The sequence below is a fragment of the Salvelinus namaycush genome, chromosome 2 (genome assembly GCF_016432855.1).
Source record: "Salvelinus namaycush isolate Seneca chromosome 2, SaNama_1.0, whole genome shotgun sequence".
NCBI classification, from domain to species: Eukaryota; Metazoa; Chordata; class Actinopteri; order Salmoniformes; family Salmonidae; genus Salvelinus; species Salvelinus namaycush.
In genome coordinates, this window is record NC_052308.1 from 73,118,119 (window position 1) to 73,133,731 (window position 15,613).

The window sequence follows — 15,613 nt, forward strand, 5'->3', positions numbered from 1 at the left end:
ACTGTCAGTGTTCAAGGTCATTTTTTGTTGTTGCTCAGTTATGCCACTACATCATGCTAATTGCACGCTCCCTCAACCTTAGACATCTGGCATTGTGTTGTGACAACTGCACCTTTTCGTGGCCTTTTATTATCCCCAGCACAAGGTGCACCTGTGTAATGTTGAATCAGCTTCTTGATATGCCACACCTGTCAGGTGGATGGATTATCTTGGCAATGGAGAAATGCTCACTAATAGGGATGTAAACACATGTGCACAACATTTGAGAGAAGCTTTTTTGTGCGTATAGGAGCAATTCAGTGTTTCTCGAGCACATGAAACATGCACCCAACATTAACATTATAGTTGCCAATCACCCGAGTAACTGACAAAGAAATGGCATTGGATTGCAATCCAATGTACTAGCCTTGACTGAAATAACCTGTTTAGGTCTTGGCAGTTGGCACGTTGTTGTACAGTATAACTAGCTGCCAATTAAGATTATTTTTATGGTAACACAGAAATCCCCAACGCAGTACTGTAGTATGGTTACATTAGTCACTTCAATCTGGACTTGTAAACATCATTTGACTGGTTTAAAAAAAATACAACCAAATATTGGATTTAAGGCAGACTTTATTCTGCCCCACGCAGACACACACATGTCATTTAGACAGAACAGAATTAGAACCTTGTGACATCACAAACATGGCAGCTGTTGAAAGGCACTTCCTAATTATTATACAACAATGGATTCAATAGAACACAACTGAACTAACAGGTTTCTGGTGCTATTGTTTTTTGTGTGTTATAGGGAAGTGTGACACAATTTGCAAATTACCTTCATAAATGTAAAATAAACTCATCTACACTTTCATTTAGATCTGTGGTGGTGGTGATCAAGAGGTAAATCAAAATCATATACATCATTGGTTATCTAACACGATAACACAATGGACAAAAAGTGAAATATACACATCATCCCTACAACTACAGAAAACAAAATGCAATCAATTAACTCAGTCCCAATACTAAACTACAAATCACATACTTACACAACTCTTGGCTATCAATCAATCATAGATACAAAGGTTGCTAACTGGTGAGGTTTCATTTGAACAGTAAGGCTGCATTTACACAGGCAGCCAAATTCTGATCTTTTGCCCAATTATGGGCAAAAGATCTGATCTCACTGGTCAAAAGATCAGAATTGGGCTGCCTGTGTAGACGCCGCCTCACTAGGCCAAGCTGGACATCTAGGGGGTATGTTCAGGATTGCAAACAACAAATTGCAACATCACACATCTCCTGACATGTATGAACACAAGGCAACAGTTTGATAATTCTGAATATGCCCTTCAGTTTCTGCTCAAGTGTGTGTCATCGTGGCTTCAAATGATTGTGTTCAAGGTTTTATAATGTAAATATATGGACAGTTTGAGGAGGTTGATTGGGCAAATAGAGTGTATACACCACCGTGTTTGAGCCTTCTGTAGGAAGGACACTTCACACTGGCACTAGTGGGAAAGTTGAAATGGTTGGTGACACTATCAGTGGAGGCTGTTGAGGGGAGGACGGCTCATAATAACGTCTGGAATGGTATCAAACATAAGACAACCACGTGTCTGATACCATTCCATTCACTCCATTCCAGCCATTATTATGAGCCGTCCTCCCCTCAGCAGCCTCCACTGTCCTGTATACATATAAATAGAGGGAGCGTTTCTACCCTCCCAAAATGTTTCCACTACTAGCCTTGCAAAGTAGCATCACTCATATTTAATAAATACACCACTGTGTCCCAAATGGCACCCTAATCCCTATGTAGTGCACAACGTTAGACTAGGGCCCGTACAGTGTAGTGCTCTATATAGGGAATAGGGTGCCATTTTGGACACACTCAGTGAGGTCTTCCCTTTGGCCAAGTGGACTCCTATGATGTGTTTATATACAACTTATCTATGTGTGTGTCTATATTTACCTACACACATCTATATGTGAATATGTACATCTATGCTTGTCTATGGTGGACTCAAGGTCACCATGGTGTCAACATTACATACAGTACGTCTAAGGCACCGTCAACAAAGTATACCAGGGTTCTTGTTAAGGAGAAGTGCATAACATGTCCATAGAAGCCATTCTTCAATGGATTCTACTGTTTTCAGTCTTGTCCTTTAAAACGCCAATCAGCAGTTGAAACAATAACAAATCGTCTCTCCACCCGTTTCAGTAAAAAGCTGAGGGATAGGGCTGAAACTCATAGAGTTATGTATACGAGGACTGACCATCCATGATATCAGAATTATAGTTAACCATCTTGAGGCTAAATAGTGTTTGTTTACATTTACTTTGTTCACAAACATGGGAGTAAATGATGGGGTACAGCAATTGAACTAACCTCATGAGGCATTTATAAAGTTCTATTCTTCAAGAATCAATTGGTACATATCATTAATACAACCAAAAATGTATCTGCAGACTGCCACTTTAAAGAAGCAATTGATGAAATCCCAAGTATTGTATTGTTATCAAGTGCTTAAGTTAGTCCTGTATGATTTACATTTAAAGTCAGTCAGATGATTTGAAGTAGTAATCTATGAAGTGCCAAAGCACACTTGGACCTTGGTGGACCGGAGCTATACAGCCACAGCTCTTGATCGTGTTCATTAGTGCACACCACAGCAAAACTTTTTGCAATGGAAAAACAAACTAAGCATTTGCCCGATGAAAACCTTCCAACTGTTTTACTTGTTTTGAAAGCAGGAACTCCCCTCAATGTTCTCTGAACATCTAATGACACTAGGACCAAGAAAATGTATTTAAAATAGCTTCTGAAGTTTGGTAATTGTGTGTTTGTTAATGTTCATATGTAGCCGGTTTCTCTTCCATTTGGTGCCTAATGAACATGACCCAGCTGCTGCACTGAGGTTCCTGAAGTCAGTCTTGGCAGTAAGAGGATTTATTCATGAATTACTATACTTTTACCTTTAGTAGTACAAAGCAGGGAGTGGTCTCAGACTCAGAAAGACTGATAGGAAACCCACAAAGTAATACAAACCATAGATGGCTTTATGTAGCGGCAGTGGAAGACTTATGTTCCGATTCTCCACCCTTTTCCAGTGCACATGGTTCTAAAAGCACTGGTGTAAGGATTGGCTGGAGGGAGTTTCCACCATTGTCAAAGCCACAGGGGAAAAAGTAGGCCAGTGCAGTGCACACTTTGGGAGAAGATTGGAGAATTGGGACTCTAATTTATCTCCTGGTTACAGCCAGGTTTCAACCCCTAGAGTTGCTATAGTTTTTGTGGACAGTAGACATATAAAAAGATGACTGAAAACTCAATACATAATGACTAGATAGGAACATGCATATTACACAGATCAGTTGAGCAAACAAGCCTTGTGTTTTCAACGTGTGATTTAATGAGCGCTTTAATGTGTTTTTTTCTTTAGGCTTTTTATGGCTTTACCTTGACTGTTATCAGATAGACAGGATTTAAGAGTTATGAAAAAGGACTTGTGTATCCTAAATGACACCCTATATATAGTGCACTACTTTTGACCAGAGCCTTATGGGTCTTGATCAAAAGTAGTGCACTATAAAGGGAATTGGGTGCCATTTGGGACACAACAAAAGTCTGTCTACGGCTCCTGAAGTGGGACAAAAGCCCAGCAGTTTATACATAGGACATTAATAATAAGGCTTTCTTGGGCATTTGGCTTATGCTGTAGAATTCAGTAGTCTCACGATACACTGGTCAATTAAATAAACATACTTTTTTGACATTGAATAAAACACTGTGCTTGCGTGTCATCAAGATAATTGTGCTAAATTGAAAACAAAAAGATAAAATGTTTTTAAAAAACACACTACAGCCATTCAAAGAATTGGCGGTTCAACTATGAATATCTAGTATGTACAGACACCAGAGGAGGCTGGTGGGAGGAAGCTATAGGAGGACCGGCTCACTAACGGCTGGAATGAAATAAATGGAACCGAGTCAAACATGTGGTTTCCATATTTGATACCGTTCTATTTATTCCATTCCAACCATTACAATGAGCAGGTCTTCCTATAGCTTCCCCCCATCAGCCTCCTCTGACAGATACACATTCTCCTTCCTTCTGGAACACAGAAGCAGGGGACTAGAGTTCTGAACAGAGAGGGGGAGACAAGCACACTGATTAGCTAAAGCAAGCACTTGCCCCTCCCACGAGAGCTCTCATCGGCCGTTTTTCGCATATCCCAAATCATGTGACCTCCAGTCTCCCGTGTCACGTGACCAGGCTCTGACTTTTGCCCCTGCCCCTCAGCTGCACCCCTGTCTCAGGGTAGAAGTCTCCCTTTAACCACATCATCCACTGAATTAGTAGTAAGCAGACCTGTGTTCAAACACTATTTAAAACCATTATCGGTCTGTGCTTTCATCCAGTTTCCCTGTTGCAAATTAAACCAATGTAAAAGTTGACAGAGTGCAAACTCCACCCACCTTGCACTCCAGACAGACAAAAGCAAAACAAATATTTCAAATAGTATTTGAACCCAGGTCTGGTGATAAGGAGCTTCCACTCTTCCTTTCTCCATAATTCTATCCCAGTAATAGTTTGGTGAAATTGCCCCTTGGCCTAGACACTGATCTTGGGTCAGATCTTGCATTTCCCCCACTAATGGTTAAGGTTAGGAATGGGGGAAGTGAAGCTGATCCTAGATCTGCACCTAGGGGAAACTTCACCGCGGAGCCCCTCAGTAGTTGGGGGGTTGGTAGTCCCCCTGGGGTTGGGTGGTGGTGATGGTGCTGGGGGTGAAGGGGGGTTGTTGGAAGTCGTCTGGCGCGCTGGAAGGGTACGGGGAGTAGGTGGTGGGGGTGTAGGCCGAGGGGGCGTAGGTCGGAGGGTAAGGGGTGTGCTGCTCCGGCGGAGGCTCAGCGTAGATGCTCTGGGTGACATCGGCAACACCACGGCGATATCTCCCCAAAGCGAAGTAGGTTAGGATTCCCTGTTGTAGACACAAAGAGGGGTCAATTAATAAATCAATTCATGAAATAATAAGTCAGTCAGTGTGGTGAAGGTATGACCAGGCCATAGTGTAGCTGTAGTAAAGGAGAGGCAGTAAGGCAGCTGTAGCTGTGGTAAAGGAGAGGCAGTAAGGCAGCTGTAGTAAAGGAGAGGCAGTAAGGCAGCTGTAGTAAAGGAGAGGCAGTAAGGCAGCTGTAGTAAAGGAGAGGCAGTAAGGCAGCTGTAGTAAAGGAGAGGCAGTAAGGCAGCTGTAGTAAAGGAGAGGCAGTAAGGCAGCTGTAGTAAAGGAGAGGCAGTAAGGCAGCTGTAGCTGTAGTAAAGGAGAGGCAGTAAGGCAGCTGTAGCTGTAGTAAAGGAGAGGCAGCTGTAGCTGTAGCTGTAGTAAAGGAGAGGCAGCTGTAGCTGTAGTGACAGTCCTCCTCACCCAGGTGGCAATAGAGAAGAAAGAGAAGGCGATGGTGGCGCGGGCGGCGTCCTGGGGGAATCCACTGACATCAAGCGTACGACTCCATTGGCTAGCCAGGAGGCAGAAACACACGAACCACAGGAACGTCCACACACCTGATACAAACAGACAAGAAACAAGGAATATACTTATTTACACTACAACTACCTACAGGGTCACGTTCATTAGGGAACACAACTGAAAATGTTAATTTGTGTTTCTTATTGTACGTTCCAGGCAGTCCCTCCCCGTTTCAGTCCGTTTTCTTCCATGTGGTGCTATGATGAACAAGACCTAGGTGCCTGGAAGCTCTTTCCTCACACCACAACCCTAGGTTCACACACACCTCCCCTTACCCCCTCCTCACCTGAGAATCCCAGGTCGGCCATGACAGCGTACTTCCTCTCCTTTGCGTTGCTCATCAGCGGCATGTAGGCGTCCAATAAGAGGAAGAAAAAACAGGCCAGGAAGGCTAGAGAAATAAAGAGATACTTCATAAATATATATACACTGCTCAAAAAAATAAAGGGAACACTTAAACAACACAATGTAACTCCAAGTCAATCATACTTCTGTGAAATCAAACTGTCCACTTAGGAAGCAACACTGATTGACAATAAATTTCACATGCTGTTGTGCAAATGGAATAGACAAAAGGTGGAAATTATAGGCAATTAGCAAGACACCCCCAAAAAATGAGTGATTCTGCAGGTGGTGACCACAGACCACTTCTCAGTTCCTATGCTTCCTGGCTGATGTTTTGGTCACTTTTGAATGCTGGCGGTGCTCTCACTCTAGTGGTAGCATGAGACGGAGTCTACAACCCACACAAGTGGCTCAGGTAGTGCAGCTCATCCAGGATGGCACATCAATGCGAGCTGTGGCAAGAAGGTTTGCTGTGTCTGTCAGCGTAGTGTCCAGAGCATGGAGGCGCTACCAGGAGACAGGCCAGTACATCAGGAGACGTGGAGGAGGCCGTAGGAGGGCAACAACCCAGCAGCAGGACCGCTACCTCCGCCTTTGAGCAGGAGGAGCACTGCCAGAGCCCTGCAAAATGACCTCCAGCAGGCCACAAATGTGCATGTGTCTGCTCAAACGGTCAGAAACAGACTCCATGAGGGTGGTATGAGGGCCCGACGTCCACAGGTGGGGGTTGTGCTTACAGCCCAACACCGTGCAGGATTTTTGGCATTTGCCAGAGAACACCAATATTGGCAAATTCGCCACTGGCGCCCTGTGCTCTTCACAGATGAAAGCAGGTTCACACTGAGCACATGAGCACATGTGACAGACGTGACAGAGTCTGGAGACGCCGTGGAGAACGTTCTGCTGCCTGCAACATCCTCCAGCATGACCGGTTTGGCGGTGGGTCAGTCATGGTGTGGGGTGGCATTTCTTTGTGGGGCCGCACAGCCCTCCATGTGCTCGCCAGAGGTAGCCTGACGGCCATTAGGTACCGAGATGAGATCCTCAGAGCCCTTGTGAGACCATATGCTGACACATGCACATTTGTGGCCTGATGGAGGTCATTTTGCAGGGCTCTGGCAGTGCTCCTCCTTGCACAAAGGCGGAGGTAGCGGTCCTGCTGCTGGGTTGTTGCCCTCCTACGGCCTCCTCCACGTCTCCTGATGTACTGGCCTGTCTCCTGGTAGCACCTCCATGCTCTGGACACTACGCTGACAGACACAGCAAACCTTCTTGCCACAGCTCGCATTGATGTGCCATCCTGGATGAGCTGCACTACCTGAGCCACTTGTGTGGGTTGTAGACTCCGTCTCATGCTACCACTAGAGTGAGAGCACCGCCAGCATTCAAAAGTGACCAAAACATCAGCCAGGAAGCATAGGAACTGAGAAGTGGTCTGTGGTCACCACCTGCAGAATCACTCCTTTATTGGGGGTGTCTTGCTAATTGCCTATAATTTCCACCTTTTGTCTATTCCATTTGCACAACAGCATGTGAAATTTATTGTCAATCAGTGTTGCTTCCTAAGTGGACAGTTTGATTTCACAGAAGTATGATTGACTTGGAGTTACATTGTGTTGTTTAAGTGTTCCCTTTATTTTTTTGAGCAGTTTATTTTAACACTTTATTGAGACTGTAAGGAAATTGGGTGGGGAGTCAGGCAAGTGGGAGAAACAGTAAGAAGGACGCAGGGTTTGAACCCCAGTCTCCTGCGGGGAGTCGTATTATGACACAAGGAATCAACCCCAGTCTCCTGCGGGAGTCGTATTATGAGACAAGGAATCAACCCCAGTCTCCTGCGGGGAGTCGTATTATGAGACAAGGAATCAACCCCGGTCTCCTGCGGGAGTCGTATTATGACACAAGGAATCAACCCCAGTCTCCTGCGGGGAGTCGTATTATGACACAAGGAATCAACCCCAGTCTCCTGCGGGGAGTCGTATTATGACACAAGGAATCAACCCCAGTCTCCTGCGGGGAGTCGTATTATGAGACAAGGAATCAACCCCAGTCTCCTGCGGGGAGTCGTATTATGACACAAGGAATCAACCCCAGTCTCCTGCGGGGAGTCGTATTATGAGACAAGGAATCAACCCCAGTCTCCTGCGGGGAGTCGTATTATGAGACAAGGAATCAACCCCAGTCTCCTGCGGGGAGTCGTATTATGAGACAAGGAATCAACCCCAGTCTCCTGCGGGGAGTCGTTTTATGAGATGTGCCGGGAGTGTTACCACTACACCATAGCTCTGCATAAAGAGATACCTTCTATTGTCGATTGTCACAGAGACACAAACAATTATTTTTCTGTTATCTGAACCCAGGGCACAACGGCGGGAGATGCCATCTCTGATCCTGTTTGCTGCCTGGCCCCGACCAGATTTTTCCCACTCAAGGGTGGTTTCCCCTAGGTACAGATCTAGGATCAGCTTCCCCTCCCCAATCCTAACTATTAGTGGGGGAAATGCTTAACTGTCTCAAGATCCGCATCTTGGGGCAACTTCACCCAACACCATTTTCTCAGTCAGCCCTGGGATTAGAACCTGTAACCCAGAACCACTAGACTACTTACCTATGATACCGATGCCCACAGCGTAGTGACACGCCGAGTCATTCTGGTTGAAGACGCAGTGCGCGTAGGAGCTGTGCGGATTGTTGACAAATCCCTCCGCCGTGATGCAGGAGAAGACCACGATGGAAAAAATCTAAGAAGGGGAAGAGAGGAAAGTTTCAATTTGACTGTTTTGACTGTGACCTGCATGTTTATTTATCCATCTAGTCGTCCCTCAACGACGGGGCCTTGTTTCTCCATCCCTCAACGACGGGGCCTTGTTTCTCCATCCCTCAACGACGGGGCCTTGTTTCTCCATCCCTCAACGACGGGGCCTTGTTTCTCCATCCCTCAACGACGGGGCCTTGTTTCTCCATCCCTCAACGATGGGGCCTTGTTTCTCCATCCAGTCATCTATCAACGACAGGGCCTTGTTTCTCCATCCAGTCATCTATCAACGACGGGGCCTTATTTCTCCATCCAGTCATCTATCAACGACGGGGCCTTATTTCTCCATCCAGTCATCTATCAACGACGGGGCCTTATTTCTCCATCCAGTCATCTATCAACGACGGGGCCTTATTTCTCCATCCAGTCATCTATCAACGACGGGGCCTTATTTCTCCATCCAGTCATCTATCAACGACGGGGCCTTATTTCTCCATCCAGTCATCTATCAACGACAGGGCCTTATTTCTCCATCCAGTCATCTATCAACGATGGGGCCAGTAGAAACATACAATGAGAGGTCTTCTGGAAGATATTCTAACAGGCGACGCTATCCATTTATGCTCTCCCTTTTTCTATTCCAACGACTGTGAAAACAGAAAAACTAGGGCCCGATGCCAACACCAGGGGCGTGTTCATTAGGACAACAGAAAACCTTTTACAACTGAAAACAAAAATGAACACTTCTTATTGGACAAGTCCAGGAAGTCCCTCCCTGTTTTAGTCTAGTTTCTCTCTCCATTTGGTGCCTAATGAACCGGACCCAGGCCTCTGTAGTCAGTTCAGTTCCAGTCTCTGTCTTGTTACTGGTCCACCACCGTCATGTGACCCAGCAGCACTGACATACTTGTGACCAGAGATGCCAACAATTCCCTCTTCAAGTATTAGTGAGACAGAGAGAGAGAGAGAGAGAGAGAGAAATGTGTGTTTCCTTTGAGAATGCGATGGAAAAGAGAGAGACAAAATAGTTTTTCTTTCCAGTGAAAGAAAGACAACGGGAGAGAATGGTACAGATAGTTACTGGGGAGTTCCAAAAAGAGAGAACTGAAAAGTGAGAGAAACAGAGATCAAAGCCAGAGAGACAGAAATAATTCAACAACAGCAGAGAGAGTCTGCTGACTGAGGGAAGAGAGAGAGAATTCAACAACAGCAGAGAGAGTCTGCTGACTGAGGGAAGAGAGAGAGAATTCAACAACAGCAGAGAGTCTGCTGACTGAGGGAAGAGAGAGAGAATTCAACAACAGCAGAGAGAGAATGCTGAATGAGGGAAGAGAGAGAATTCAACAACAGCAGAGAGAGAATGCTGATTGAGGGAAGAGAGAGAATTCAACAACAGCAGAGAGAGTCTGCTGACTGAGGGAAGAGAGAGAATTCAACAACAGCAGAGAGAGAATGCTGACTGAGGGAAGAGAGAGAATTCAACAACAGCAGAGAGAGAGAATGCTGACTGAGGGAAGAGAGAGAATTCAACAACAGCAGAGAGAGAGAATGCTGACTGAGGGAAGAGAGAGAATTCAACAACAGCAGAGAGAGTCTGCTGACTGAGGGAAGAGAGAGAGAATTCAACAACAGCAGAGAGTCTGCTGACTGAGGGGAGAGAGAGAGAATTCAACAACAGCAGAGAGAGTCTGCTGACTGAGGGAAGAGAGAGAGAATTCAACAACAGCAGAGAGAGAGAATGCTGACTGAGGGAAGAGAGAGAGAATTCAACAAAAGCAGAGAGAGAGTCTGCTGACTGAGGGAAGAGAGAGAGAATTCAACAGCAGAGAGAGAGTCTGCTGACTGAGGGAAAAGAGAGAGAATTCAACAACAGCAGAGAGAGAGTCTGCTGACTGAGGGAAGAGAGAGAATTCAACAACAGCAGAGAGAGAGTCTGCTGACTGAGGGAAGAGAGAGAATTCAACAACAGCAGAGAGAGAGTCTACTGACTGAGGGAAGAGAGAGAATTCAACAGCAGCAGAGAGAGTCTGCTGACTGAGGGAAGAGAGAGAGAATTCAACAACAGAGAGAGAGAATGCTGACTGAGGGAAGAGAGAGAATTCAACAACAGCAGAGAGAGTCTGCTGACTGAGGGAAGAGAGAGAGAATTCAACAACAGCAGAGAGAGAGAGAATGCTGACTGGGGGAAGAGAGAGAGAATTCAACAACAGCAGAGAGTCTGCTGACTGAGGGAAGAGAGAGAGAATTCAACAACAGCAGAGAGAGAGAATGCTGACTGAGGGAAGAGAGAGAATTCAACAACAGCAGAGAGAGTCTGCTGACTGAGGGAAGAGAGAGAGAATTCAACAACAGCAGAGAGAGAATGCTGAATGAGGGAAGAGAGAGAATTCAACAACAGCAGAGAGAGAATGCTGACTGAGGGAAGAGAGAGAGAATTCAACAACAGCAGAGAGAGAATGCTGACTGGGGGAATAGAGAGAGAATTCAACAACAGCAGAGAGAGAATGCTGAATGAGGGAAGAGAGAGAATTCAACAACAGCAGAGAGAGAATGCTGACTGAGGGAAGAGAGAGAATTCAACAACAGCAGAGAGAGAGAATGCTGACTGAGGGAAGAGAGAGAATTCAACAACAGCAGAGAGAGAGAATGCTGACTGAGGGAAGAGAGAGAATTCAACAACAGCAGAGAGAGTCTGCTGACTGAGGGAAGAGAGAGAATTCAACAACAGCAGAGAGAGAATGCTGACTGAGGGAAGAGAGAGAATTCAACAACAGCAGAGAGAATGCTGACTGAGGGAAGAGAGAGAGAATTCAACAACAGCAGAGAGAGTCTGCTGACTGAGGGAAGAGAGAGAGAATTCAACAACAGCAGAGAGAGTCTGCTGACTGAGGGAAGAGAGAGAGAATTCAACAACAGCAGAGAGAGAGTCTGCTGACTGAGGGAAGAGAGAGAATTCAACAACAGCAGAGAGAGAGTCTGCTGACTGAGGGAAGAGAGAGAATTCAACAACAGCAGAGAGAGAGTCTGCTGACTGAGGGAAGAGAGAGAATTCAACAACAGCAGAGAGAGAGTCTGCTGACTGAGGGAAGAGAGAGAGAATTCAACAACAGAGAGAGAGAATGCTGACTGAGGGAAGAGAGAGAATTCAACAACAGCAGAGAGAGTCTGCTGACTGAGGGAAGAGAGAGAGAATTCAACAACAGCAGAGAGAGAGAGAATGCTGACTGGGGGAAGAGAGAGAGAATTCAACAACAGCAGAGAGTCTGCTGACTGAGGGAAGAGAGAGAGAATTCAACAACAGCAGAGAGAGAGAATGCTGACTGAGGGAAGAGAGAGAGAATTCAACAACAGCAGAGAGAGAATGCTGAATGAGGGAAGAGAGAGAATTCAACAACAGCAGAGAGAGAATGCTGACTGAGGGAAGAGAGAGAATTCAACAACAGCAGAGAGAGTCTGCTGACTGAGGGAAGAGAGAGAATTCAACAACAGCAGAGAGAGAATGCTGACTGAGGGAAGAGAGAGAATTCAACAACAGCAGAGAGAGAGAATGCTGACTGAGGGAAGAGAGAGAATTCAACAACAGCAGAGAGAGTCTGCTGACTGAGGGAAGAGAGAGAATTCAACAACAGCAGAGAGAGAATGCTGACTGAGGGAAGAGAGAGAATTCAACAACAGCAGAGAGAGAGAATGCTGACTGAGGGAAGAGAGAGAATTCAACAACAGCAGAGAGAGTCTGCTGACTGAGGGAAGAGAGAGAATTCAACAACAGCAGAGAGAATGCTGACTGAGGGAAGAGAGAGAGAATTCAACAACAGCAGAGAGAGTCTGCTGACTGAGGGAAAGGAAGAGTGATGGAAGAGAGACAGAAACAAAGGAAACAGTGTGAGAGAGCACCAACAGATGATAACCCACATGTTATTTCCTTACGCCATGTCATACAACAATGGTGTGTGTGTGTGTGTGTGTGTGTGTGTGTGTGTGTGTGTGTGTGTGTGTGTGTGTGTGTGTGTGTGTGTGTGTGTGTGTGTGTCTATGCAATGACGAGTGTGTGTTCCGCTGGATATGAGAGGGTCCTTGGAAGACACTGCTAGAGAGAGCACTGGAGGGAGGGGGGCTAGATGGGGTTACCTCCCATCTGCCCCTTTCTGCTCCCACCGTTAGGGAGCAGGGAGCAGGGAGGAGAAGTGGTTGTGTCGACAGACAGCACATTCTGTCCAGACCTAGGTAGTGTCCCAAATGGCTACCTATCCACTACATAGGGCACTTCTTTTGACCAGAGCTCCATGGGTCCTGATCAAAAGTAGTGCACTATATAGGTAATAGGATGCCATGAGTCACAGACCCTACTGTGTTACACTGTTTACATGTTGGTAAGCTACACTGCTCAGGCTTATAGACCAACTAGACTGACAATTTACACTGTGTGGCTCTAGTGTTATCTGTTAAGTGTATGTCTCTGTATGGAGGATACTGTTTGAGCAACAGACATCTTGGTGGTATGTAGCTAGCTACAAGACCTGAGGTTAGATATTACTGAACAGGGCCTAGGGGCATCTGGTCTTGGTCAGATATTATTGAACAGGGCCTAGGGGCATCTGGTCTTGGTCAGATATTATTGAACAGGGCCTAGGGGCATCTGGTCTTGGTCAGATATTATTTAACAGGCCCTAGGGGCATCTGGTCTTGGTCAGATATTATTGAACAGGGCCTAGGGGCATCTGGTCTTGGTCAGATATTATTGAACAGGGCCTAGGGGCATCTGAAAAGTAGATGTCGATGCGCGCACATGCAACACACAGCCACACAACATTTTTTTGGAGTTCCTCAAACCTAATGGACCAATCAAACCAGGAAGATCCCTAAAATTACACTCTACCACTAGTCATATCAGACCACAGACTGACTGGGCCTCTCTCTCTCTCTCTTCCTCTTTGGAAAGTCCCTCTCGCTGCCTTCTGGTGGATCAACATGACATTACAACATGGCTGTTGATGACCAACCAAAATGGGCTGGCAGTGTGTGCTGCTACCACTCACTTCTATATGACACGTATTTTGCTATTTCAAAGAATAGGCCTAATGTCGAGGGAAAACGACTTTTCTTAGAGTTTAATTTGAGTGCGTGATTGTCATTATTGGACAAACAGGCCCTGGTATCTCAGAAGGCAGACGTGTCTATGTGTTTAGGCTACTTTAGGCTGTTGTCCCATTACTTCCTTTGTCCTATAACCTCACCTGTATCAGACAATGGAAACAATGTTCACTAAGTTTCACTTCAGCTAGCCTAGTTCAAGCTGTGTGAATCCTTTAAATCTCATATATACTTCTGCGTCGTGTTTCTAAACAACAGCAGCAGCTGCTGCCACAGGCATCACATGGGGGTTAGTTCCCCTCGGTCTGTGTGGGTGTGTTGGTAACATCTTCAATACATTGTCAGTCCATATGCATGATATTACACAATGAAGCTCCATGTAAGCCTAGTTGGAAGTGTAGCCTAGGCATATAGCTAGGCCTAATCAATTTATCATGACAAAAATGCAATGAATTGGAAATGACTCCCGCCCCCACCCATTATCGCTTCAATAGTATCCTGATTGTTGTTGTCAATACGGTTGGCAACTGTCGCACGTCCGCGTGAGCAGCTGTACTTTGCAGTGTCGTGACATCAGCTGTAACATTATACATCTATCAAGAGGAATACGAGTCGACAATAACACATTGGCTAATAAGCAATTAAAGGGCTGTCTGTGGTAAAAATATATATTCGGGATGATCAGATCAACAATTAACACAAACGGCATAGTTCGCTCAGTTGCGTTTGAAATTATACAAAGACAAAGTGACAGGTAACGTTACTTAGACAATGTGTTAACGTTAATCCTCTGTGCTCAACTTCCTTGAAACATTTGAGTCAATAAGTAACTCAAGTTATTACTCTCTGTGTTCCTTGCCTTGTCAAACTCACCCAACTCAAGAAGCGCACGATAGTGTGCGGTTGTTTAGCGAACTTCTGAAAGTCGAAGCTACCGCCTGCGAGCGAAGCTCCGTACGCACTGGCGCCACCAACTCCCCCGGTCTCCTCCATTTCTGTCGCTCAAGTTCAGCACAAGTCACAAGACAAGCAACTGTTGATTTAGCCACGAATCTTCCGTGTAACACAGATAGCGAGACTACCAACCGCCTTCTTGTTTTTTCGCCACCGAGTTTCCTGAAAGTAAAATAACGCCTACACCTACGTACGTAGCGTGCTATCTCCCAAGGGGCCGTCGTGAAAATGTAATTTCACACAAAAGTGAACAATATTGATACGATGTGGCTCACTTGGTCATAAACATGATCATATGGATCTCTTTGTGAAAACGTAGCAGACAGAAGTCATAATTGGCTATCCACTTTTATTCGCCAAAAATATTTTTAATTTGTCTGTTTTGTAACAATGGACATCTCCCTAATAGTTAATTGTATTCAGTTGTCTCTCTCTCTCATTAATTCAGTTTCAATTCAAATGGGTTTTATTTGCATGGAATACATGTGTTTATATTGCCAAAGCAAGTGATATAAACAACAAACAAAAGCGAGAAGACAAAACAATATTAACAAAAAACTATTAGAAATGAACAGTAAACATTGCAGTCACAAAGGTTTGAAAAATACATTTCAAGTGTTATATTATTAGCTATGTACAATGTTTTAGCAACGTGCAAATAGTTGTAGTACAAATAGTAGGGGAAGATAAATGAACACAAGTATAGGTAGTATTTACAATGTTGTTTGTGCTCCACTGGCTGCGCTTTTCTCATGGCAACGGGCCACAAATCTTGCTGCTGTGATTACACACTGGTATTTCGCCTAGAAGATATGGGAGTTTATCAATGTTTAATTTATTTTCAAATCCTTTGTGGGTCTATTTAATCTGAGGGAAATACGTGTCTCTAATATGGTCATACATTTGGCAGGAGGTTAGGAAGTGCAGCTCAGTTTCCACCTCATT

The 15,613-nt window shown here is 45.2% G+C and overlaps 1 protein-coding gene across 1 annotated transcript; it reads right to left on the reverse strand.

Annotated features, from left to right (window-relative positions):
* Nucleotides 1-597: 597 nt before the first annotated feature.
* On the reverse strand, nucleotides 598-14,830 carry LOC120018198 (synaptogyrin-2-like). The gene is made up of 5 exons (XM_038961271.1): nucleotides 14,588-14,830; nucleotides 8,477-8,609; nucleotides 5,810-5,914; nucleotides 5,422-5,558; nucleotides 598-4,977 (listed from the first exon to the last, which is right to left on the reverse strand). The coding sequence occupies exons 1-5, from the start codon at nucleotides 14,705-14,707 to the stop codon at nucleotides 4,726-4,728; spliced, it is 747 nt and encodes a 248-aa protein (XP_038817199.1). The 5' UTR covers nucleotides 14,708-14,830; the 3' UTR covers nucleotides 598-4,725.
* Between the last annotated feature and the right edge of the window lie 783 nt (nucleotides 14,831-15,613).